This window comes from Solanum pennellii, chromosome 5 (genome assembly GCF_001406875.1).
Source record: "Solanum pennellii chromosome 5, SPENNV200".
NCBI classification, from domain to species: Eukaryota; Viridiplantae; Streptophyta; class Magnoliopsida; order Solanales; family Solanaceae; genus Solanum; species Solanum pennellii.
In genome coordinates this window covers 1395140-1421840 of record NC_028641.1, presented here as the reverse complement: position 1 = coordinate 1421840, position 26701 = coordinate 1395140, and the positions used below count along the sequence as shown (strand labels likewise).

Sequence of the window (26701 nt, the reverse complement as noted above, 5' to 3'; positions counted from 1 at the left end):
TATTAACTCAACTCATTTTGACCCTTCTAAATTCAGTCAAATCTACTCATTTAACCCTCTAATTACAACATTCAAGTAGTTTAGTAATCTCCTAATACTCTTCTTAAATCATAGCTTTAATTTATCTATTTATTTTATTTTCATTGTTCATTCTGATAATAATAAAAAGAAAAACACTAACAATCCTTCGCAAAAACAATGGTTTTGTCTTTTGATTCGAGTTTGTCGTATCGAACTTGCCTAGTGCGATTTACATTTTCTATATAATTTATCAACTTTGTTTTTGCCATCTGAATTAAATTTATCACATCAAATTTGCGTATTTACAGATTACATCTTCTATATGCTTTGCGAGCAATGCGAAAATTCATTTTCCATGCCCTTCAAATCATGAAATGGACATGAATGATTCGTGTAAAAATAGAACTTTCCTAAACAAGCTAAAGAGTAAAGAATATATAGCCACAGTGAGGTAATCATAGTACTATATGTTATTTATTTTTTACATTTTTTGATTTAAAAAATGACAACATATTTGACATCTTAAATTAAAAGATTTGCACAAATCACAATATATTAAAAATGTCTTTTGGTCTTTTGATTTTATAAACATTTCATGCAGAAAGTTGAAATTTATGAATTCATATTCGTTCGATGTGAAAATCAAAAATTCATATCAAATATATTGTTTTAAAATTAATCGAAATATTTAATCCAACAGCTCTATCCCACTAGTATTCTATACTCACCCTAAATTATTTATATATAAATTCTTTCTGTTAATATTCTTTTAAAATTTATACTAAAACTGATTTATTTGATTTTGAATAGTTCAATAATTAGCTAGGCATGAAAAAACAGTTTAAAGCAGCTCTCAAATTTCTATTTATAATGAAGGTTTAATTGGTATTGGTCAATAGCAAAAAAAGGAGTTTGGTCATATGCCTTAAATATTTATTCTATAATTAATAACAGTGAAAGGAATTTAAATAAATAATAAAAACATCAATTACGTAATTTATACTTACATGCAAAGTAAAATAGTAACAAACTACTATTACGCAGGATATAACACAGTTTTAAATTAACGAGGATATGACTTTAGATAAAAAATTGTGAAGGAAACGAATTAGGATATAGTAGGTTGTCTTCTTATACGTCCATACTAGCAGTTATAATATTGCTCATCTACTCTGGGCTATTTTTTCTTGATTAGATGATCTATCGGAAATAACATTTTCTATCTTAACTTTGAAGTAAGGTATAAATATAAAAGTGTTTGTTTCCTCTATCCTCTTGTGACTTTATTTTGCAAGAGACTGTACGGAATATATTGTTATTTTTATTGTTGCTCAAATCACACACAAGAAAAAGAAGAAGAATTACTATTCTGAATCTCCAAAGTTTGATTAGGCGTTGAGACAAGATTCATGATTTAAAATTTTAAATTTTTTTACTTCAATCTCAAGTATATATTACGATAAAAATTTGACTCACAATCAAGTGTTTATTAATATTCATTGAAATTTTCAATATATATAGGTAATAAGAACAAAAACTATTATATTAAATTTACGTGAATTCATAAGCAAGTCTCTATATTAGTTTGTCACAAGCTAATTTGGACTATATCAAAGATAACGTGACCTTAATTAGTACTCGTAATAAGCAAATAACTACTAATTTAAAAATAACCACTAAAAATAAAACAAAGAGAAATCATTAAAAAGGGGAAATTAACAAATATGGAAAATCAAGCAAAATTAAGCAAATGATATATTTAACTCAAAACTTTCATTATCTATATAACTTGTACACAAGTAAGACCTACGTAATCATAATTATAACAATCATTAGTCAAATAAATTTTAGTAATGCCAAAATGTTAATTAAACCTCCCTTTCATGATAATGATTAGCACTAATTTAATTACTACTTGAACAAAACCCAAAAGATTAATACATTAGAAAATGACCCTCTCAAATTTTAACAAACCAAATGAGACCCACATACTTTAATTAGATTACTACTTGACAACAGCACCATTGGCTCTAATCCTAGCCATTACGTACCTCCTAACCTTAATTTCTTGACAATTCAAAAAGTTTGGTATTTTTTGTTTTTTTATCTCGATCTATCGAAGAAAAATTATATATATATAAAAAATATGATATATAAAGTAGATGTTATATCTTCTATTTTTTTGCATATTTACTTTTTTATATTTTATAATTTTTTAATAAAAATCTGATTTCACCATTTATAAAGACATGATAATTGTTAATTGCTACCGCTCAATGAATTTGAATAATATGATGTCTAACCCAAATTCAATATCATGATATTATCTATGAATAATTATGTCTTAACATGGTACATAAATCATGTTGCATTGTAACACATATATTTATCATCCATTAAAATGTATTTGCTTGTCCATAAAAAGGTTTTATTCAAATATATTGTTAATTTATTTTAAACTAATAAATATTTAACTATGTTATGACTCTTAGTATAATCAAACTAACATATAAATTATCAAACAAATAAGTCTATATAATAATCTCATTTATCCTTTTCTTTACGTGTTTTGATTCGAATTAATAAATTCTTACTAATTAATCAATTAATAAGATGATATTGGTTGCTCAAGAATGGTAAGACTGTAGTCCGCCGACAATTCAAACTCATTCTAATCTTGAACAACATTGTAATGGTGAAGCACCTCTACGAATACTATTCCTTTTAGTTCCATTCAACTACGTTTATTCCTTTAATAAAAAAGAACAATCCGTTCATACAATCAACGAAGAGAAAGACACTACTAGTCGGAGGAAAAGAAGTCTAATCGGTGATAATTGAATGATATAGAGTCCGAGATAAACATACAAAGGAGAAGTAGAATACTCTTCCCCGTCTTTAATTACCTGTTCACTTTATTTTTGATATATCCCTTAAAAATCGTAAATAAAAACGATACTTCGAAATAAATATTTTTAATAACGTAAACAAAATAAAAGCTGTAACTGGACCCTCCGAAAATACCTTATTCAAAGTCATTTCTTTTCAACTGCACAAAGAGTCTCCCTCTTCTTCTTCTTCTTCTCTCTCTAATGGTGGTGGTCGCTATTATACGCCAGTAGGTACAGTACGCACCATCAACTTCCATTTTTGTACACACAGAGCTTCTATATATATCTTCTCTCATTCACATTTCCTACGTGAATGCCTAATAATTCACCATTCGCTTCGGATTTGGATCGGGTATTGAAATGGATCCACAAGCTTCCATGATGAACCACGCCGGAGGATTTCAGTCTCCGCCGTTTAATTTATCTGAGATCTGGCAGTTTCCGATCAATGCAGGTGAAGGTGAGACGCCGTATAGTTTTCCGTCGTCTACGGCGGCGGCGCCGCAGAATGTGAGTGATGATGTTCGGAATAATGATCCTATGGTTCTAGACCGGAGAACAAATAATTACAGCGGTGGCGGTGGTGGCGGTTCAGCTAGAAAGCGAAACGAGGATGATGAATCAGCTAAAGGAGTTTCCACTAGCGGCAATGGCTTGGTATTCTATCTAGTTTACCTCATTTTGCTTCTGTTTAGCTGTATTAACTGTCTAAATGTTAGTGAATATACTGTAGCTCGATATTTCTAGCTAATTTACCTCAATTTTCTACTAATTTAGCTGTATTAACTGCCTAAATGTTAGTTAGTTATATTATAGCTCGGTATTCTATCTAATTTACCTCAATTTTCTACTAATTTGCTGTATTAGCTGCCTTAATGCTAGTGAAATCTATTATAGTTTGGTATTCTATCGAATTACCTCATTTTCTTACTAAATTAGCTGTAGAAACTGCTGTTGATGTAAGTTGAATTCTAATGTACAGTTTGTTGATATTTATTTGCCATGAAGTTATGCTAGGCAATTTTATTTTTGAGCGTATGTTATTTTCGTGATTGAGTAGCTAGCTCTATAAGTATAGTATAAAACAAAACTGAAGATAACTTGAGAAGGCGGGGTAGAGTACGTTGATTGATTGATTCTTTTTTCGTAGTTGTTGGTTTGTTCTCATTGTTCTACCTGATTCTTGTTTATGGAGTACTTTCGAGGGGATTAGACATTTGATTATTCTCCAGCTTTAGAGAACCGGAATCTTCATTTGAAGTACAAAGTATTTGTCAGTATTGGGATGAAATGGGCTCGAACAGAATGGTGTATGTGGAGGATCTGTTTGCAGATTCTAACTAGTGTGGGATTGTAATTAATTGATTGATTGGATGTAGAATCAAATATCTCATATTGAACCGTGCATTGTGAGAAATTGATTATTTTCTTCTGCCTTGTTGATTTTGGACTTCTAATATTAATTTGGTGATTTGAGCAGACTGAATCTGCTAGTAAGCGGATGAAGGTTACAAGATCAAATGAGAATTGCGAAGCTAGAGGTGATGGGGAAGGGAATTCAGTGAAATCTGCAGAACAACCTGCAAAGCCTGCTGAACCGCCAAAAGATTACATTCACGTGCGGGCAAGGAGGGGTCAAGCTACTGATAGTCACAGTCTAGCAGAAAGAGTAATTTGGCTAATTTCTTCTCTTCTAAGTCAAGTGTCAAATTTAGACTGTTGTTGGAACAGCTTTGACATGATATGAAATGCTGGTTGTAGATGAAATATATGGTCTTGCTGATTGAACTTTCTGTTTTGCAGGCTAGGAGAGAGAAGATAAGTGAGAGGATGAAAGTCCTCCAAGATATAGTCCCTGGTTGTAATAAGGTGCGCTATTGCACCTTCCGTTTTCTTTTCACTGTTTAAATCCGAAGTGCTTGATTTTCATCTGCTGTTTTTTCTGTTTTCTAATGGTACTTGATTAAATACTTTCTGTCTCTGATATTAAAACTTTTGGAGTTCCCACCTTTAGGCGAGATGACATAGTTTTTAGGTTCACTAGCAAAGCCTGCTCCCAACAAAGCCTCACAATTTTTTCTTTCAGTTTTTGTGGAAGTACTAATTGAGTGAAGGATAGAGTCCAACTTCCAACAGATAATGTTTCAAGTACACCTATTCATCTTGAGAAGATTTGGCTTTAGCATTTTTGTCATGAATTACTTGTCAAGCAAACCTCTTGAACCATGGTATTTTATTTGACAAGTAAAGCCAACCCACGTAATTTAGGTGGAACTTATATTTTATTTTGTCTTTGATAAGTAAAGCACTTGTCCCATGTTATTATTTTGGTGGAACACTGGTATTTGTATTTGTTGCCTTTCTGGTTGTCGTATTCAAATAAGAATCTGTCTGATCCAAAAATTATCAATTTTTGTTAATTTCTTGAAACTTGACCTTGTTTGAACTTTGAACTAATTTCTTTAACAAAAGCACATGGACTTCTTTGTATATTCCATGCCCACACTCTTTAGTTGCTTACATATCAGATCATGCTCCTCTCATTTATGATAACAGTTAAGTGTAAGAATGTGTAAACTGAGCAATCCACTCAAAACTATATAGAATTGAGAAGATGCAATTGGAATTAGAAAGGAGGGGGAATAGATTAAAAAGAAAGAAAGGATTAAGTATTAACAGAAAATAATGAAAACAACTTATCATTCAGTTACAAACTAATAATCCAAGTGAGAGGGGAATTCATTCTCATACATGGATTCTTACGAGGGAAGAACTCAAGAGGGTCCAATGAGGAGGTTCGGACAATTCCATAAACTCACAAGGAGTATCTTCACATGATCAAAAACTAATGAACCAAAACCCTAAAGATAAACTATTTATACTAACGGTTACATGAGATACTACTATTTAGCTTAATGTCCTTTAGCTACATCCTAATTGAAAAGCTCAGTTAGCCCAATTTGATATTTTGTGCTTCTTGACTCAAAGCTCTTGATTGCTATATCCATGGCCTTGATGATGAGTCTGGCATTTTGGGGAGTTATCACATCACTGACCAAACAATCCATAACTAAAACAACAAATGTTCTTACTTATTAAAAAATTTAGACAAATGGTGTTCCTTTGGTTACAGTATCTAGTCTAGTGAACCTAGAAATGTCTCAAAAGCAACTGGTTTTCGCCACATTAATGTAGTGGGAAGGTGGAAATTCAAGCTTCTTTGTTCATGATATACAACGCAAAAGGAGAAGAAGGCATAATGCTTGGAATGTTATTCCTCTTGGTTTCGTGTGGGTCATTTGGGAAGAGAAGAATAAGAGAGCTTTTGAAGGGGTCGAAATGAGCTTTGCTCAACTGAAGAGTAATCTCCGATCCCTTGTTTTCTTTTGGAATACCCACGTAGTTCTTGTTTGTATAGAGGATTGAATGTCTTCCGTAGAGAACCATATTTTGTAGATTTCTCCTCTTTGGTATATCACGTATATACAGCCAAGTTGGCCTTGTTATTATCATAAAACTTTTACTTGATAAAAGAAAAAAGCTGCCAATGAAAAATATGATTGTAATAAATAAACATCTAAAGCTGAATTAATGTTTTTGGTTGAAATGAGATGGAGAAACTTAGTTTGATTGTTTTGGTTACAGGTTATTGGCAAAGCTCTTGTTCTTGATGAGATAATAAATTATATTCAATCATTACAACACCAGGTTGAGGTATGTTTCCCCCCTCCCCTAGGAAAACAAAAAAAGCTGTTGGAGTGTTCTAATTGTGAGAATTTTGTGGTAATTCATGGTCTTGATTCTGCAGTTCTTATCAATGAAGCTTGAAGCAGTTAATTCAAAAATGCCAAGCATAGAGGGATATCCATCTAAAGATGTAAGTTTTGTATGAAGTCAGTCCTGCAGTTCATTCTGTACTAGGACACATCAATGACTAATTGGTAGAGTGACCCACCTTGGTCTTGTGTATCCTTTCTTAAACTGCACCATACTTTTTTGTCGAAGCAACGTCAACTCAGTGCAGTCTCACCTACCTTCTTGCTTACTTGCATATAGGGGTGATTCTGTGCCTAATTTAACATCTGCCCTTTTTCAGCAAATGGGTGGATAAATATGTACCTGGCAACCTTGATTATAGTACTTAACAGGCCACCTTTTAGTTCTTGGGGAACTGAGTTGATTGTGCTGCATTCAGCAAGCTGTTCTTGTTTAATGTTTCGTCATTAGCACCTTGAAGTAATACTTGCTGGATAAACATCTTTCATCGCTACCATATGTTTCTGAGACTTAGCTGAATATGTTTAGGACCGCTTTGAAGTTTATGGGCTAGCAAAAGTACTTACTCTGATACAAAGATTTGCGACCATGAACATTTTCTGATAAAATGACTGGTGGTGTACTCATTTCTTTGAATTTGGTCCTTTGTCCTGGATGTCTTTTATTTAAATCGCTTTAAACACTTTATCTACGCGGGATTGCCAATTTGTGTGGATCAGAGAAAGCAGTGCATTGAATATTAGCTTCTGATAAAATAATAAGATGTAAAGAAAAACTGAGTCAATAATTGTAAAGACAACTAGGCAAGGGGAGGAGTTCTATTCTTTGAACTTATTATGGAAAATATTAGTGAGATAACACAACGATTTGTGCTTGGTGAAGTGTTTTCCTTCTCATATTTCAATTCTTACTCGAAACAAATGACGTATTGTTTTAATTTTTCTAGTTCGGACAGCAGCCATTTGATACAAATGCTATGGCATTCAGTTCACAAGCTACAAGGGAATATACCAGGGGAACATCACCAGATTGGTTGCATATGCAGCTTGGTGGAGGCTTTGAAAGAACAACATAAATTTGCACCAGAAGGTTAATAATAAGTTCATTGGAAGGTTCCCTCCTTTGGTGATTGCCAGAACACACGACCAGTCCAGGTTTCTTTGAAAGCTTATATCCAGTATCTTTATCAAGCACAAAATTGTTGCATGTCTAGTACAGCTGATAAACAGACAACCACGTTTTCCACTTCGTTCGTCTATCGTGTTATACTTGTGGAAGGCACCATATAAGTATTCTTGTGAAAGTGCTTGTTTAATAATAGGTACAGAACTGGGTGTATTAATATGCTGAAGTTGTAGCTAAATAAAGTGGTCTGTCCCGTCCTTAAAACCATTGGTAGATAGCATCAAGTCTTGTAAATAGGGAAAATCAGTGTTTCTGTGTTTCGATTGTTCAACAAGTTAAGACAATATACTTTATACCAAATGAATGATGCCTGCAAGTTGTTGGATCTTCAAGTTTCTAGCCAATACCATTTAAAGGTATAGTACATTACCTTTCGGGGTGGCCCAGTAATTTGGGCTTAGGACTTCCATGATGGGAGGTCTCAAGTTCGAAACCCCTTGTCAGCGAAAGCACAAGGGATCTACCTTCTAGATCGAGCTCGTAGCACTGGACTTGCCAAGTACGGATTATCTCTTATTCTATGTAGTTTGCAAGTTATTTCATAGGAGCGGAGGTTTTACCCCGTGCGCATTCAAAGAGTAGCTGGGTCAAATGCTCGAGTGAAATAAATTGTAGTTGAATGTCATTGCGTGAAAGGGTGGCAAATATTCTAGTTTCTAGTGAGTCAACCTTGAAAAATGGAAAAGGGTTGCGATTTTTAAGAGTTGTTGCCATTTTAAAGCTGTTTCATTGCTATATTATACTACTAATAATTTACTCCCTCGTTCCCATTTTACTTGTCACTTATTCTTAAGATTAAAATAATTTTTTATTTTTACTCATCAGTTTGTCATATGAAGAATATTTTACTTGTCATTTATTCTTAAAATTAAAATAGGTTTTCATTTTTACTCATCACATTTGACATACGAAGAAAATTTATAATTTTTTTCATATTTTACCTTGGGATAGTAAATATTTATTTTTCAAATCATTTTCCAAGACATCACTTTATAGGTATGGTTTGGTAAAATACCTAGAATAATAATTATTATTATTTTCTTAATGAGTGTGTCAAGTAAAACTGAATAGTCGAGTATTTACTAAACTAATTTTATTAATTATGTTTTAATAATTTAACATCTAAATTGATTTTATTAACCTTTCTTAGTAGTTATTTAAGAAAAAATATTTTTAAAAAATAATATATAATTTTCTTTGTTTTTGTTAGAATAAATCAATCAATCATTTTTAAAAAAAAATATAAAACCAAATAGAAATGAAAATTGACGACATCTTAACTAACACGATGTTTACGATTAGAAAAAGCCAATAACTGCTACGTACCAGAAAATTTCAACGGTCTTTCAGTTACAATGCACCTTGTGCGCACGCTAGTACTATGGAAACGTCATTGTTCCTTTGCCAAGTCAATAATCATAATAATAATAACAATAATAATAATAAAAATAACAATAATTTGAGTGAATGAATACTCTGAGGTAGAATGAAAAAAATTGAATTTGATTAATTCAATAAAAAATAGGAAAATTTGTTAGGCAAGCTATTGTTCCATTCAAATATAAATTAATCTTACTTACAAGATAAAAATTTAAAATATTTACAAAAGTTAGAACTTAATATCTAAAAGACAATAGAAACAAAATTATTCTTATTAGTGTTATTTCAAATATGACTAGTATAATTCTCAGCTAAATACAATGCTAATTTTTATTTTTTGGTCAAAGTAAAGCACGACCCTTGCCATCTTCTTCGTATAATGCCTACATAGTTTAATCGAAGATACTTTTAAGACCTATTTTAAATATTTTTCCATATGTCTATATATAATTTACTATAAAATCATAATCTTCTTCAAACTATTCCTATGTATTCAAAGAGTTAGAAATTTTAAAATCAGATAACAATATAAAATAATATTTATTTTGTAATTTACATAGTTTACGTGAAGTACACATATTAATAGGCCTAATAAGGATTATTTTTATTTATTTGATTTGAACCATATTAATCACTTTTAAAATACATTGATTCACTTCTATTTGTACATTAAGAAAAAACCAAATCAAATCAAAACACATAAATTAAATACCATTTTGATCATTTTATCATTTTTTTTGTTTATAATTAGTGTACAAAATATCTCACGTATAACTCCATATATGTAAAAATGAGAAAATATAGATAAAAGAATTAATATTTCCTTTTTCGTATTTTTTTCCCCAAAAATATTGTCTTCTTCAACGCGGTTAAGAAAATGTGAAAAACAGAAAAAATGGTTGAGAAGTCCTTGAAGCCTATGAAGAAGAAGAAAAGTTTGAATATATGAAAAATTCAATCTTTGAAAAACTCATCTTCTTCGACTTCCTTCAACTTAATTTACAATTTCAAAATATACGAAGAAGAAGAGGAGGAGGAGGAAGAAGAAGAATTGCACCGGCGACGACGTAGTTCCGGCGAAATTGTAGACGGAAATTAATCTGTCCGGTGATAACAACGACGTAGAAGGCGAAGTGTGTAGGTTTACGGTGGAGATCAAAGCGTTTGTGTTCGTTCGGGGAAGAGATATTTGTTCCGCCGAGATCAGAGAAGGATGCCGGGGGGATGGAGAGGATCTGGATCGGCGGGAGGTGCAGATGCAGCGATGAGGAATCGTATTGCTTCTTCAAAAAATATACGTCTCGGTAAAGTACAACCACAAGCACCTGGTCATCGAACCGTGTTTTGTAATGATCGTGATGCAAATTCTCTCGCCAAATTCAAGGTTTTTTATTTTTTTTATTGATTCCCTATTCTTAATTATTGTTAAATTTTGTGTTTTTTTGTTTATTATGACCAAATGCGTTGCTTAAGAATGGTGCATGTGGGTTTAGAATTTGAAATGTTTTGAGTTTGCTGTGTTTCTGGGTTTATGATGAATGAAGTAGTTTTTTTGATGATGGAATAGTGAATTAGTTATTCAAAATGACTTGGTGTTTAGTTATGAACTCTTTTCATTTCATTTACTTGCCTAATTATGGTAGTAAGTATATGTTTTTGAAACACTGATAATCTGAAGCTTTGTTTTATTTGTGTGTTTATCGTCAAATCAAACGCATGGGTTTGGAATGGTGAATATTGGTCTAGGAATTGGTCGATGGGTAAGGACTTGAAATGTTTGAGTTTACTGTATTTTCTGGGTTTAACAAAAAGGTAATTCCGGTGCACTAAGTTTCCGCTACCCTCCGTGTCGGGGGAAGGATCAGGTTACGTTGGTTCAATTGTGTGTGACCTTACCATGAGTTTCGGTAAGAAACTGTTTTCACTTTTTGACCCATGATCTCCTGCACAATGACAACTTCGTAACAAAAATCTTTGTTAAATGGATTTGTTTATGAGTATTGGAAACGTGAAAGTATGCGGTATGGTGTGTCTAGGTTTTTACTATTTTTAGTATATTCTTCAAGAATTCACGCGAAGTACCAAAACTGTTGTCATACCAATTCATCATGGCAACATCAAGGTTAATGAAGAATCAATGAAATATCAATGGCTTATTAACCGTTCCTCATTCTCGCCAAACGTGTAACTGCTTATTATAAAATTACTTTTTTAGGGCTTAATGCTTATCAATTATTTACAATCAACTTACTTAAACAGGCTCTAAATCCTTTTTCCTTTTTCCTTTACTAGTATGCTATTTTAGTTGCTGCAAACTACAGGATTGTATTTGGGTACTCCAAGCAATTTCTAGTTTAATCCATGTTTCTCATTGCTTTTTAGATTTTGTGGTGTTTCTTGTATCTGCTGTTTTTTAATGCATCAGGTTTTACCTAGATTTACAGCTTACACATGCAATGTGACTAGACAATTTTCTGCTGATATTGTTTTGTACAACATAAATTTCGTTCCAAGGGTATATTGCAGTTTCCTTGTTGGTAACTTTACCTGATTAAAGAGAAACAACGAAAATGTCATTGCATTCTTATATTGGTTAGCTGTTACTTATGTCCTCAAACCAGTGCTTTTAAATCATTTAGAATGTATTTTGTAAGTGTGCTCATCTTCCTGTGGAGGCCTTCATTGGTGATGTAAGTTAACTATCCAGGTAAAGTTGACATAGGAGAAAAAGGGAAACATGTAGCTCAGTTTCTTTGTCTGTGAATCTGCTAAGTTCCACTAGGAAGCAATTTAAACATGCTTATGCTGACAAAGATCACTTAATTGTTTTATCAAGAAAGCTCTCAAAGTTAAGTTGCGCAATGAAGTCCAAATAAAAGTAGTTTCAGTTTCATTGTTTGTGAAGAGATAGATTGTAAGCAACAAAACTTGCCTTGGACTGATCAGGATCACTTAAATCCTTTATGAAGGAGCTTCCAAATGCTGTCTAGTGCTGTCCATATACAATCACTTTCCATTATATTCCTCATAAGTGTTAAACTGCACCTGAGTCAATGTGGTGAATTCCTTTTTCCTTTTCAGGGAAATTCTGTGTCGACTACAAAGTATGACATCATGACATTCTTGCCAAAAGGTCTATTTGAACAGGTAAATTATTTTATCTCCCATACTGTGTACTATTTTTTCTTTCAGCCATTTAATATCTCTCTATCTCTACCAAGCTTAAACTGTAAGTTTTAGTTCATACATTGGAGGTCACATGATCCTCAATAACTTCCTGGAAGAACAAAATCATGTATACCATGTTGAGATATATCAACAGAGGATGTAGAGAGAAGTTTCTTGAGTAGCTATAAAGATTTGAAATAGGTTCATGCATGCTATGTGGTACTGGTGAAGAAAGAGCTCAGGAAAAACTAGAATAAGATATAGTGCCACTGTATCTATTAAAAAAAGCAGTAAAGATGTTTCTTTTCTTTAGATTAGTTATTACATAGCCGTAAGTATGGATGAATAGCCCAATCAACTGTATGATTCAATGTTTGTTTTTCTATTATCTTCATCTTATCTCTTCACCCTTCTTTTTATACTGACAGTTCAGGCGGGTGGCTAATCTGTATTTCCTTATGATCTCAATTTTGTCATGCACTCCAGTCAGGTACGTGAATTTCTGTTATCTTCATGTATGTCTCCCCAAACACCAAAATGTTAAAAAGGGGATGTGCTCATGAGAGTAAATGGGGGATACTTTCTTCATAAAAAAAGAAAGTAACTGGGGGATTAATGTATCACGAGAAATGAAAATTGAGCCTATAACAAGAAAATTTCTCTTTATTTTGGTGATCTGGTGATAAAAATCATCTTGCAAATTGTTTTAGAAGCATTCTCACGAAAAAAGGAAAATCATTCTCAAAAATTGTTTTACAAGTGAATTGATACATTGTATTAGATGAGCTATGCTTCCTGTGTATTTACTTCTGAAAAGTGTTGCTGTGTTGCAGTCCCGTAAGTCCTATAACAAATGTGCTTCCTTTGAGCTTGGTGCTTCTTGTCTCTCTTATTAAGGAGGCTTGGGAGGATTGGGTGAGTACTGTTGCTCCTTTTCCTCCATACATATGATTCATAAAATGTCATTTTTATGACATTCTTAAGATAGACTAACAGACTACTGGGTTTTCCCTTTTGCATTTGACCTATTCACTTACATTTTCTTTTTTTTTATTCCTTTGGTACTTTTGCAGAAGCGTTTTCAGAATGACTTGTTAATTAACAATACTTCTATAGACGTATTTCAAGATCAGCAATGGGTCAGTGTACCTTGGAAGAAGCTGCAAGCTGGAGATATTGTGAGAGTAAGTGTAAATGTACAAAGAAGTCATTGCAATTATGTTCTTTCTTTTGCTTTAGGGTTTGTAGGGTAGATGGTGTTCTGTGCAATATCCAACAAGCTATGCAGCTTTCTTGGCCGAGCTCTTTTGTTTTGTCTGTATTCTGACATAAGACTTATCTTTTGTTAGCTTGTTATGTGAAGGTTATCTTCTGTTAGTTGTTTATTATGTTAATGGCTATTTCACATGGACCTGTGTCTGTTTTTAATTATCAATTATGTTTCAACATGGGTTCAATCACGTCTTAGAATCTTCTTCTCTGCTTTGACTGATCCATATATACAAGTTTCCTAGTTGACTGACATGTTTGGAGATAGTACCAGGGTAGCCTAGGTAAATGGAATTTACAGACGATACCAGTTTATAAAAATAAGAAATGGAATGCACATTTCTATTGTTTGTCATTTTGTTGAGAAGTGCTCAACTGTTTCCAACATATTACTTTTTCCAAACGCTAACCGACTCTTTGATCTCATAGTTCCAGAAGAGATTTTATTTTGATCATAAATCTGGAGAGACATCCAACTACTTAAGGTTCAATCAAAAAAGCATCTAGCTAATCTAATTTTATTTAGTTTAATGCTTTAGTGCGAGCTAGGAGAGATTGTTTCCACTCCTCAAACTCTTGAACTACAAGTCATCTAAGTAGAAAGTTTGTATTAAGTCAAAGCTGTGTGGATAGGCTTCTTTTTGCATAAATGTGAGAATCTGCTGTTGATGTTATCAGAGATGGATGTCTGGTTGTGACATCAGTTAGTCACATGCATGGCCTTTTAAATGCTGGTTTTGAATGAGCTATATTGGTGGCTATAGATAATTACTAAAATATAAGAATTCATATTACTGTACATTTGTCTCTTGGTGGATGGATTCACATGCATTGCGGAAGATGCGGAATAGTTGGTACTGGCATCCTCTTAATTCTTTTGAGAAAGATTTAGACTATTGATTTACCTGCCCCTTACTGGCATTATCTCTACTCCATCCTTGGTTGAGCATTGCCATGTCAAAGACCAAAAATCCGCTATTTAGTGACCTCTAAAACTGCTTTGTGAATAGAGGCTGACCTACCTAATCATAAATTTAAGACTGTCTTCTCATTATATTGAATTGGTAGAACACAACTCAAGAATGCTGTTTTACACATCATTAAACAAAACATAAGATAAATACTGGAATCTCATCTTTAGTAGCTGAGAACTTTGAATCTGATCTCTAAAATTTATAATGGTTAAGTCCGTTTATTTGTGGGGTTGAATCTGAAGAGTTATAGACAGACACCAATCTGCTTGTTCAGCGCAGTCAGTGAGGTTCCACCTTAGGGGTATAACTATCTGGCCGTCATTAAATTTGGTAGACCTTCTCAGATGATTATGGAGAATTTTCAAATGGAAAACACGCTCCACTCATTCTGTCTTAAGCAAAAATTTTACGGGAAGGAATTCAAATCTCCTTCTCAGAAATAGTTGCAGTTCCTAACGGAATTTGTTTTGTGAAATTTTGACAAAAATAGGAAATACTCTTTTATTTCAATGAAGAGTTTAAGGTGGTATAAGTTAGCTATTCTTGTGCAGGTTAAACAGGATGAGTTCTTTCCAGCAGACCTTCTTTTTCTTGCCAGCACAAACCCTGATGGAGTCTGCTATATTGAGGTTGTACTTGATCTGCATCAATACGATCTTTTATAATTTCCTTTTATGAAAAAAAAAACTAGCTTGGTTTGGTTTATTTTCGGAAGGAATAATTTTTTACTTCATAAATGAATGCACTGGTCTCTTATCTCTACCATCTTCTCTCTTTATTTCTATATGAATTACTACAGACAGCAAATTTGGATGGTGAAACTAATTTAAAGATCAGAAAAGCACTAGAGAAAACCTGGGATTATGTGACTCCCGATAAAGTTTCTGGATTTACAGGTTGGTCTTCTCTGCAGCTGCGGCTCAGTCTAATGTCTCTGCACAATTATGCATGTATGTGAACTTTCTGATGTCCAAATGCCATCATCCTGAATTTGCAAACATTTTATTGTAATTTAGTGTCTGAAATAGGCATGCTGAATTCCTTCAATCTATCTTTTTCCTTTTCCTGTTTCCTAAGCATCAGATTAGGTAGAAATTAGAATCAATGACAACCATCAAAATCGATGAAACATGCCTTTTGATGTTATCTTGGTTACATACTTTTAACACCAATAGTGGTTTAGTTTTATTTACTTAGCATGTAAGTTCAGTAGGTCATACACTGTTGTATACTTATCTTCTGACACTGGTGTTAAAAGTTGAACAATTGTTAACATGCTGTCCACATAAACACAGGCTCATGTTCAAATATATGTTACTGCAAACAAACAAATTATAATATTTAGATTGGTATCTGTTATATCCTGCAGATGCTTATCAACAGATATGCTATTGGTTTATCGTATATGTCACATAATGATCTCGTTATACGTCTTAAGTGAAATCTTGACTCTTTGATTCTGATGCACATACGAATATGCCTTTGATGGATGTTGTCTGATGTGTCCCTGTATGTTTCTTTTTCCAGGAGAAGTACAATGTGAGCAACCTAATAACTCATTATACACTTTTGCTGGCAATCTGATTATTCAAAAGCAAACCTTGCCACTCGGTCCAAATCAACTTCTATTAAGGGTACCTAGTCTTTTCCCATGTTTTTATTTTTCTTCTTTTGTCTGTCTGTCTGTCTCTCTCTCTCTCTCTCTCTCGTTCTTACAAAGACTGTGATTAGTACTATCAAAATGGAAAACTTATGGTTTATTGATTCTTATTGGTGGTTCATGTTAAGATGACCTGCGGCCTTGTCTTTTCCGTTTGTGCATTACATTTGGAGTTCCTCTGCTGTTTTGCTATACTTCTTCTCTGATGCAGAGAAAGTATACTTGTTGAATTTTGCTTAGTGTTTTACTTCTTGATATTATCTCTGTTTTACAGGGCTGCAGCCTGAGAAACACAGAGTATCTTGTTGGGGCTGTCATTTTCACAGGGCATGAAACAAAGGTATCAATTCTGTATTTTAACTTATAAGCTACCACACACTCATATACACTATCTCTCTCTTTCTCTGCCCCTCTCCCTCTTTTATTTTTCTTCTTGGGAGCGCAGGTTCATTTTGCTGGCCATACTAAAAAAAATAATTTAAAGAAGTAGGTTACTCATGCCATTAAGTAGTTCAGTAACAATTCTATTCTATTCATGGATATTTTTGTGTAAACATTTAGGAACATCCTCTCTTCGATTAACATTCAATTGGGTTATATTTATTACTTTGCTTTGTGACCTGAGTTTTCCTTTGCTTAGGTTTCTATTCTAAGCAAATTGTCAACTGCCTTTTCACTGCAGGTTATGATGAATTCCATGAAGATACCTTCCAAGCGAAGCTCTTTGGAGAAGAAACTTGATAAGCTTATTTTAACTCTTTTTAGTGTTCTATTCAGCATGTGTCTATTGGGAGCTATATGCAGGTTCGATTAGTTTCTACAACCTACCTGCCAATTTAGAACACTGCTTTATATTCCCATCAGTGTTGAAAAGGTTGCTTGGATCTTTGCAGTGGTATCTTCATAGATAAAAAATATTTTTATTTACGGTTTGAAAGCAGTTCAGATGCGCAATCCAATCCCGACAATAGATTTGTGGTAACTATTTGATTTTCTTGACTTGCAACTTCTCATTGTTTCTTTTGTCTTCTCTTGGTATTTGTTTCTAATTACTCTTTTGTTTTGTGCTCAGGTTGCTGCTTTGACCATGTTCACCTTAATCACTCTCTATTCACCAATTATTCCCATCTCTCTCTATGTCTCTGTTGAGGTGGATCTTATGACAGTTTTTGTTGTTGTATCTGCAGAATTTTGATTTTGTAGTATCTTTTTCTCTTTTTCTTATCTTTTCTCTGGTTTTCACTTACAGATGGTTAAGTTTATTCAATCCACAAAGTTCATCAACAATGACTTACACATGTACCATGCTGAGAGTAACACCCCTGCACAGGCTAGGACATCTAATTTGAACGAGGAACTTGGGCAGGTAATTTTGAGTCAGTGACTAGAAGTATGGTGAAATTAATTTGCTCGCAATGTAGTGTGTCCATGTTTACCCTTGACTCTTGTTTACGCTGTATTTTTAACTGTCAATCTCGAATCATTGATCATTGATCTCTATGGGTAGGTGGAGTACATATTTTCTGACAAAACTGGAACCCTTACGAGGAACTTGATGGAGTTCTTCAAGTGTTCTATTGGAGGAGAGATATATGGCAGTGGTATTACTGAAATTGAGATGGGAACTGCACAAAGAAGTGGAACAAGAGTTGAGGTAAACATCTTAGGGATAATATATAAAAGGATTCATGGCTTTGCATTGTCTTGATTTAGAGAATTGATAGGTACAAAATTCATCAGACGAGCCACGAGAAAAAGGTTTCAATTTTGATGATGCTCGGCTGATGCGAGGTGCCTGGAGGAATGAACCTCATCCTGATTCATGCAAGGTATATTATTGAATTATCATGGTGGAATAAAATCATGAAAATCAGTTGGTTTGTGCTTGAGTGTCTGTTTGAACAATGAAATATCATTAACTTGCTGATTAAGAAAACACCAGAAAGTTACTGCGGTTGTTGTGATTGGCCCTGTTTCTCTTTTTTACTTGGGGCCTTTTTGTTGTTGTTAACATAGTTGTTAAAATCAGATATAGCTGAAGTTTAAGTCACACTGTTTAGTAAATCAAAAACTTCTATTCCTATCCTTTGGTTTATGCTCTTTTTATTTAGTTATTTTTGTGGCCTTCATTTATATAAGTATGCAACTCATTATCAATAGAAGACTTGATAATGACTGTGGTTTCCTTTTATTTGAGGAACATGTTGGGGCCATATATTAAGGAAAAAGCGAAAATTTATATAAACAGTTTCTAGATATAAAGCCCATCTTTCCCGCATTATCAAGAGAAGACGTGATAAAGATTGTTGTTTTCTTTTATATGGGGAATATGTTGGGGCCATATATTAAGGAAAAGGTGAACATTTATTACAACTTTTATATATGGATTTTTCTGGGGAATATATAACTTGGTTAGTAACTTTTGCATGCAAATATCCCATTCACATTAGAGTTGATATGGTGCAAACTTTCACAAAAATGCGGTCTCAATTTCTTCTTTAGCGCTCACAGACCTCTAACCTAACAATGACCAAGGTTGTTTGTTCAGGAATTTTTCAGATGCCTTGCAATATGTCATACCGTGCTTCCTGAAGGTGAGCAGACCCCAGAAAAAATACGATATCAGGCAGCATCTCCTGATGAAGCTGCTTTGGTTGCAGCAGCAAAGAACTTTGGTTTCTTCTTTTACAAGTGCGTGGATACTTACAATTTTAGTTTTCCCTATCAGAAAGATAAAGTAGAATTTATGCTAAATTTATGCTACATTTATGCTGCTGGAAGTGATATAATTTCGTTGTGAATCTGTTAATAATGTGAATATATATATGGAAGCCTAGGAGGTAACTAACATAGACAATTTGGCTAAAGAACTTGAGCATTGCTGTTTTCTCCAAGTTAAAGTGGTGAGACCAATGACCATTTTATGGTAGAGTGCATGTAAAACTTTTGCTTTTAAATCTTATTATTCTTAATTTCTTCAGGCATGGAAAGAAGAGATTCAATTGAAAGTGAATTTCTGTTTCTGGTGCTAACTATTAAGAACATTTACAGAATATTTTGTAGTACAACTACAAGTCCAAGAATAGTCCAGGTTAGATAAGCATAATAATCACCATTTTGGTGGGTGGTGGACTTGTTTGCTGTGGGGATAGGAGAATTTAATTGTAGGGTGAACAGGGAATGGAGAAATCTAGTGATGGTTGAACTTAATTATTGGCATTTATTTCCTTGAGGTTTCAACTTTTTAATCACATGCTATTTTTCTGGGTGGAAGATTAGGTAAGGGACTATTATTATTGGTATTTGATTGATTGAAAGAGTAATTCTCTGGTAGATCAGTTAGCAGAAGTCATTGTCTGTTAATACATAGTTAAGGTATCAAATTATGTGAAGAGTTGAGGTTTGCTTATTTTGTGTCATTATTACTGCCTGCTATTCTATTTGTTTCTGGTCCGCTGTTAAATTTACACTTTTACAGACGTACTCCAACATTGATTTATGTGCGTGAATCACACGTTGAGAGGATGGGACAGATCCAAGATATTCCCTATGAGATTTTGAATGTCCTTGAATTCAACAGGTGTTTGGACTTTCTCACTTTCTATATGCGTTATCTGTTTGATGGTATGAGCCTATGAGGTTTGACTGTTATCCTTATTTTTGGATTCAGTACGAGAAAGCGTCAGTCTGTTGTATGTCGCTATCCTGATGGTAGATTGGTACTCTATTGCAAGGTAAGCACTTACAAAGAAGGATATTTTAGTTGGATTACTTGCTAGAAAATATCAGACAACCTCCTTTGACAGGGTGCAGATAATGTTATTTATGAGAGGTTGCGTGATGGAGAAAGTGATTTGAAGAAAAGAACTAGGGAGCACTTGGAGCAATTTGGTGCTGCTGGACTCCGTACACTTTGCTTGGCTTATAGAGATCTAAACCCTGATGTGTATGAAAGTTGGAACGAAAAATTCATTCAAGCAAAATCTTCTATTCGAGATCGAGAAAAGAAACTGGATGAGGTGTGTATCTATAATTCACACTGCTGTTATATTTTCCTTATTACCTTATCAAAAGAAACACTGCTGTTGTATTTTCCACATTTGTTACATTTAGGAGGAGATCTTTTGTAATGATTGTTAATTCATTGTTTGGCAGTTAAATTCTTCTTTTATTGAAAATTCTTTAGTCCCTTTTGGCAATGGTTGTTTTTGTTGAGCATGTAGTCTAGAGTAAGTTCCTTCCATTGTTATCCTTCCGGCTCAAGGTGCCAGACACAGATTCCAAAATTGTTTTCAAAGTATAGTTTGATGTATTCCAGATAATGGCTGATGTAATTAAACTTCATTAATAGCTTATTAGTAATGCCCTCGACGCCTTTGGTCTAGTGGTAAGAGTGCAGCTTGTGAGGTGTGAGTTAGGAGCACATCACGAGTTAGAACTCTGACAAAAGCCTGGTATTTAAGTGGAGAAGGGTAGAGGGTGGGCCCAATATCCACCGAGATTCGAACCGTGCAGTAGCGACCCTCGGTGGTCCGACTCAGTATGAATCTGGATTGGTTGACCAGTGGGCTTTGAATACCTGATGGTTAATACCCCTAGACTATGGAATTGGGTCATGGGGCGGGTCAAATATAGGGGTGAAGGTGGGGTTTTAATTTCAACAAATAAAAATCTGCCATGTAATAAATAATAATAATAAATTATTTTAAGAGAAATCTGTTAATTTTAATGGAAAAAGTGAGCCAAAAGCCCAAAATGATGAATGGAGGGTATTTAGCAAAATAGATGAACTGAGGGTATATTTAAACCTTTTCAATAGTCTAAGGGTATTTTTGGTCCTTTTACCCGAAAAAGAATTAGTTGGCCAGTGGGCTTTGGATACCAGATAGTTAATAAGCAATAAAAGAATGTACTGTAGCTTGGAACTCTTTTTTCTCTCTCCTCTCTTTTCATCAAAAGAAGGTATCATATTATCACTTATAGCACCAAGTTACTGTAGTTTTGCAGATATATACAAACTGAAAAGAGCATCCGTTGTTAGAAATGGAGGGAGATGATAAAACCTAACACTAATCTACATTGTTCACATTTTGAAGATCAAACCAAAAAAAAAAAGAGAGGATATTTCAGTTGATGCACCGAGGAACTTCTTCCTTCAAAGCATCTGTTGTTTCTTGCTTCCCGTAACACCCACAAAATGCACATAGCTATAGCCTATAGCTATAAGTTCCTCCTGTTCTTCTGGATCTTTGTTCCCTTCCAGCACCAAAGAACATGTTTTAACTCCTTTGGTCCATCTTTAGATGAACAGACACCAGGTTTCACAATTCCTTGGCAACCAAGCAATGAATAACAAAAGATGGCTAACTGAATCTGTCTCCTTTTCGTGCAATAGCATCTGTTGCGCAGAGAGGATAATTCTTTTCAATATATTATCCTGCCCAAGGAACAATCACCCAAATCAAGCTACCTTATGGGAACTTTAGTTCTCCAGATAGCCTTCTGTGTACAGTCTACTGTTGGTGTAGCATTTAGTGCCCTTGTAGCCAGAATAGATAGGATATACTACTTTGTTCTCTGTGCATCACAGAGTGTCTTTTCTTCAGCCACCCAGTTAAATCCTCCTCTGCCTAGAGCTCTTCTTATTTTACTATACTTCATCCAGAATTCTACTGGTGGTTAAGATTTAAGTGCTTATTTACGTGTCATTATTTTTCTAAATGTGTAGCTTTACGCAGGTGTCAGAACTGATAGAAAAGGATCTTGTATTGATTGGATGCACTGCTATAGAAGACAAGCTTCAGGAAGGTGTACCTGCCTGTATAGAGACTCTTTCAAGGGCTGGAATTAAGATTTGGGTGCTTACTGGGGATAAACTGGAAACAGCAATAAACATTGCTTATGGTTGGTATAAGTAATAGACAGTCTACAATTTGTTGTTATTTATTTTCCATGTGATATCTTATCCTGATTCTCTTGTGTATTGCAGCATGCAATTTGATCAATAACAGCATGAAACAATTTGTTATTAGCTCAGAAACTGATGAAATCAGAGAAGTGGAAGAGAGAGTGAGCATTGAGCAGCATTTCTTGATTTTCTTGTTTGTCAGTTGAAAAATCTGCAATATTTAACAATTACTTGTTTTTCACAAGGGTGACCAAGTGGAGCTTGCTCGTTTTATGAAAGATACAGTCAAGAATGAGCTGAGGAGATGTTATGACGAAGCGCAAGAGCTTCTCCATTCAGCATCTAGACCAAAGTTAGCGCTAGTAATTGATGGGAAGGTGTTAATGTATGCCTTAGACCCAAATCTTCGTGTAATGTTGTTGAATTTGAGCTTGAATTGCAGTGCAGTGGTTTGCTGTCGTGTTTCTCCTTTACAGAAAGCTCAGGTGCGGTCCTAGGCCACCTTGAAACTTGTCTAACCGGCTTGTAGTTTCTTCACGTCAATATATGTTTTTAACTATATACATGGATGGAGTCACCAATTTTAATCTGTCCCTTTCATCAATTGGGAGCATTCTTAGTTTGTCTGTCACATCTGCCTCGCAGCGTAAAATTTTATACACATTATAATATGTTACATCAAATCTGTTCCTTATCTTGCTGTATCACTTTGTAATAACATTAACATATTTGTATGTCTTGAAATGCTCTTTTGGGGTTCACATTTCATTATCAACAATTTTGGTTTCTTCAAGAGTGTCACCGTTACAGTTTAGAGTTCTGGTGATATTCTTGGGAGTTGCAAATAAAAATACTCTTATGTTTGTGAAGTTAGGATGAGCTTTTTGATTGTCAAAACTTGTAGGCAGAACATATTTAGCAACTTCTCGATTGATTTCAGGTAACCAGCTTGGTTAGGAAGGGGGCTCAGAGAATTACACTTAGTATCGGTGATGGTGCTAATGACGTGAGTATGATTCAAGCTGCTCATGTTGGTGTTGGAATAAGTGGACAGGAGGGAATGCAAGCAGTGATGTCTAGTGATTTTGCAATAGCTCAGTTCCGCTTTCTCACCGATTTATTGCTTGTCCATGGACGCTGGTCATATCTTAGAATATGCAAGGTTTACCTTCATCCGGTCTGCTCTTTGCAAACTTTTATGGTCTGTACGGGTAGTTATGTGTGGAAGTTTTATGTGCAGGTGGTGACATATTTCTTTTACAAGAATCTGATGTTTACACTCACTCAGTTTTGGTTTACCTTCCGCACTGGATTCTCTGGTCAAAGGTTCTATGATGATTGGTTCCAGTCTCTCTACAATGTGATCTTCACAGCGCTTCCTGTTATTATTCTTGGGCTTTTTGAGAAGGTATCTGATTTTTTTTCATTTTCTTTTTTTTAGTTTTAGGGATGTATGACAGTGATGACTGTTTCTCTAACTACGATGCTGTTTCTTGTTGTTTATACACATTTATTGTGCATTTAGGATGTCAGTGCATCTCTCTCGAGGAAATATCCTGAGTTATACAAAGAAGGAATTAGAAATACATTCTTCAAATGGAGAGTTGTGGCTACCTGGGCTTTTTTTGCAGTATATCAATCATTAATCTTGTATAATTTTGTAATCCATTCGAGTACGAAGGGCATGAATTCATCTGGCAAGATGTTTGGCCTATGGGATGTCAGTACAATGGCCTACACCTGTGTTGTTGTAACTGTCAATTTACGTCTCCTTATGATGTGCAACACAATTACAAGATGGCATCACATTAGCGTTGGAGGGAGCATATTATTATGGTTCATTTTTGTATTTATCTACTCGGGTATCCACTTGCACAAAGAACAGGTGAGTCTCCGCACAAGTTTTGGTATTGGTTCCTAAGATCAATTCACTTTCTAACGTGGTTGGTGTGTATTCATCACAGGAGGGTATCTATTTAGTCATCATTGTTCTGATAAGCACATTATACTTCTACCTCGCGCTGCTTCTCGTACCAGTTGCTGCACTTTTTGTTGACTTCCTATATCAGGGGTAAGTCTCTGGAGTAAATTTTCTACTTCTTGGAATTAATATCATGTATTACATTGCCGCATAGCATATTTTGCTAGATTGTTCTTTCATTTAAACTCTCTTCCAAATTCACAAATAGGCTGCTTCTCAAGGATATATCACTGTCGAAATAAAACCGTGAATGAAAATGTAAATTCACAATGTACTGACTGCCGAGATATCTGAAAGCAATTGCATTCCCTACAGGAAAATGTGTCCCCATATAACTAATGCCAGCACATTTGCGGAAAATCTTGTTCCACGAGTCATCTTTATGTCTTAACGACTTTATTTTCATTTCACATGAAAGATCATTTGTACGACCAATCTTTATTATCTCTTCTCTTGCATTGTTATGACTCAAGGGTTGTCTCTCACTCTGTTTTACTAATTATGATTCTATAAAAGCTGTGAACCAGAACTTCTTGACCTTCATATAGTTTTTAAGGAACGAGAAACAGATGTGAGTCAACTGAGATATTATTTTGTCTCACTCACATTGTCAATATAGATCTATTTTTTGCTGTTTGTTCTTTCTATGCTGCACAAGGAACGATTCAGGATTTTAAATTTTATGGGTTCAAACTTACTAGTATGTTCTTAAAATTATGGGTTGGACATTATACTTGTTGCAATTGTAGTCAATTTTCACACAGAAATTTATGCTCGGGTTAAAACGAATACTAGGTTCAGATGAACCTATTGCTTGAACACTGACGCTGCAAGTCCATAGGCAGCACATCCTGCTTGATACAGTTAAAATAACCTTTTCGGTTCTGATTTTTCTTAAGGACACGAGTATTTGAACTCCACCTACATGGTGGATGTTTGGGAACTCACCTGGTGAACTTCATATTGACAAATTTCACTTTTCTTTTCCTTTCTTCTGGTGATTTACTCTTGCTTCGAGTCTCTAGTAAAATTACTCGCGTTCCTAAGTATCTAGTTTCTTCATTTCAGGGTACAAAGATGGTTTTCCCCATATGATTATCAGATTGTTCAGGAAATTCACAAGCACGAAATCGACAACACCAGAATTGGTTTATTAGAGATCCGTAACGAGCTTTCTCCAGATGAAGAAAGGAGATACGCCATAATGCAACTTCCTGGACAGAGATCAAAACATACTGGTTTTGCTTTTGATTCACCCGGTTATGAGTCATTTTTCGCATCTCAGGCTGGCGTGTTGGCACCTCAGAAGGCGTGGGACGTTGCTCGGAGAGCAAGCATGATGAAATCACGACCAAAGGTACCTAAAAAGAGCTGAGTTCCCTAAAATTTTGTACAAATTTTCTTCTTTAACCTTTGTTCTCTCCTATACAACTTTTAACAGCTACGTAGAATTAGCTCTCTACGTATTATTATTTCACTCACATTCTTCGTTTCGTTTCGAGTTAATTCTACAGTTACATACATATATATATAGTCTCTAGTTGTGATTAGTGAGATTGTAGTAAAAATAACTGAGAAGAAAACAATAATGTACATTATTTTAATGTAACCATCCCATATACACTTGCCAACTTCATCTTTTATCTGTCTTGATAGTTCTGATTTTTTTTTATGAAACATTATACTATGCATAGATTAATTATTTAGATCTGGAATCAATGTACAGATTAACAGTTTTAATTGATCAAAAGTGCATAAAAAAAAATCACATTTGTCCTAACGAATAAATCCAATTTTCATCGTAACTATAGATACCGATAATTTTATCCTCATATGTAAGTCTTTCGATATCAATTGTTCTCCATATCTTTTTCTTCAAATCATATAATAAAATCAATTCTGGTGAATAAACTATCGCGATCTCCTCTTTATCAAGGTTATGAGTATTAGTACAATAAAGTGGTAATGATAAATTTGTTGGTACTATTTGATCTTGTAATAGTTGTACCATATTTCGAATGATGTGAGCTTTGATTTGTCTTGATTTTGGGTCTATGGTGTAAAAATTTCCTTTCACCCATATTCGTAGGAATAACTTAATTTTACAATTAGAGACGATATATAGAGTGACTATGATAGAAGTCAATAAAGTCGGGATCTATTATTAGAGAATTATATAACTTGGAGACACACTTGAAACGCATTAAAAATTTTCTTGACCCCATATTCGTAGGAATAACTTAATTTTACAATTAGGACGATATATAGAGTGACCATGATAGAAGCCAATAAAGTCGGGATTTATTATTAAAGAATTATATAACTTGGAAACACACTTGAAACGTATTAAAGATTTGACGCTGAGTCTAGAGAATATATTAAAAATAATATCTTGAGGAATCTCCATGAGAAAGGCCATCTCTTATGTTCAACTAGGTTTTGTTGTTTTTTTCTATTGGAATTTTTATGTGTATGTATCAATTATTT

At 34.1% G+C, this 26701-nt stretch overlaps 2 protein-coding genes across 3 annotated transcripts; both read left to right on the top strand.

Moving 5' to 3' along the window:
* Window positions 1-3028: 3028 nt before the first annotated feature.
* Window positions 3029-8218, top strand: LOC107020834 (transcription factor BHLH094). Its single transcript, XM_015221347.2, has 6 exons — window positions 3029-3569; window positions 4393-4581; window positions 4716-4781; window positions 6558-6626; window positions 6721-6789; window positions 7636-8218. The coding sequence occupies exons 1-6, from the start codon at window positions 3273-3275 to the stop codon at window positions 7762-7764; spliced, it is 819 nt and encodes a 272-aa protein (XP_015076833.1). The 5' UTR covers window positions 3029-3272; the 3' UTR covers window positions 7765-8218.
* Window positions 8219-10100: 1882 nt separating this feature from the next.
* On the top strand, window positions 10101-25855 carry LOC107020742 (phospholipid-transporting ATPase 3-like). Of its 2 annotated transcripts, none has more exons than XM_015221221.2 (27): window positions 10101-10638; window positions 12336-12401; window positions 12851-12912; window positions 13256-13337; window positions 13496-13606; window positions 15217-15294; window positions 15465-15561; window positions 16193-16299; window positions 16600-16665; window positions 17008-17129; window positions 17219-17303; window positions 17398-17475; window positions 17575-17691; window positions 17833-17979; window positions 18050-18154; window positions 18874-19016; window positions 19804-19905; window positions 19996-20059; window positions 20132-20344; window positions 22064-22229; window positions 22315-22394; window positions 22479-22718; window positions 23174-23395; window positions 23474-23641; window positions 23759-24118; window positions 24198-24304; window positions 25283-25855. In XM_015221221.2, the coding sequence occupies exons 1-27, from the start codon at window positions 10468-10470 to the stop codon at window positions 25587-25589; spliced, it is 3666 nt and encodes a 1221-aa protein (XP_015076707.1). In that variant the 5' UTR covers window positions 10101-10467; the 3' UTR covers window positions 25590-25855. The 2 variants fall into 2 exon arrangements, with proteins under 2 accessions (XP_015076707.1, XP_015076708.1); XM_015221222.2 differs by having other exon boundaries at window positions 10473-10638; window positions 12856-12912.
* Window positions 25856-26701: the final 846 nt, after the last annotated feature.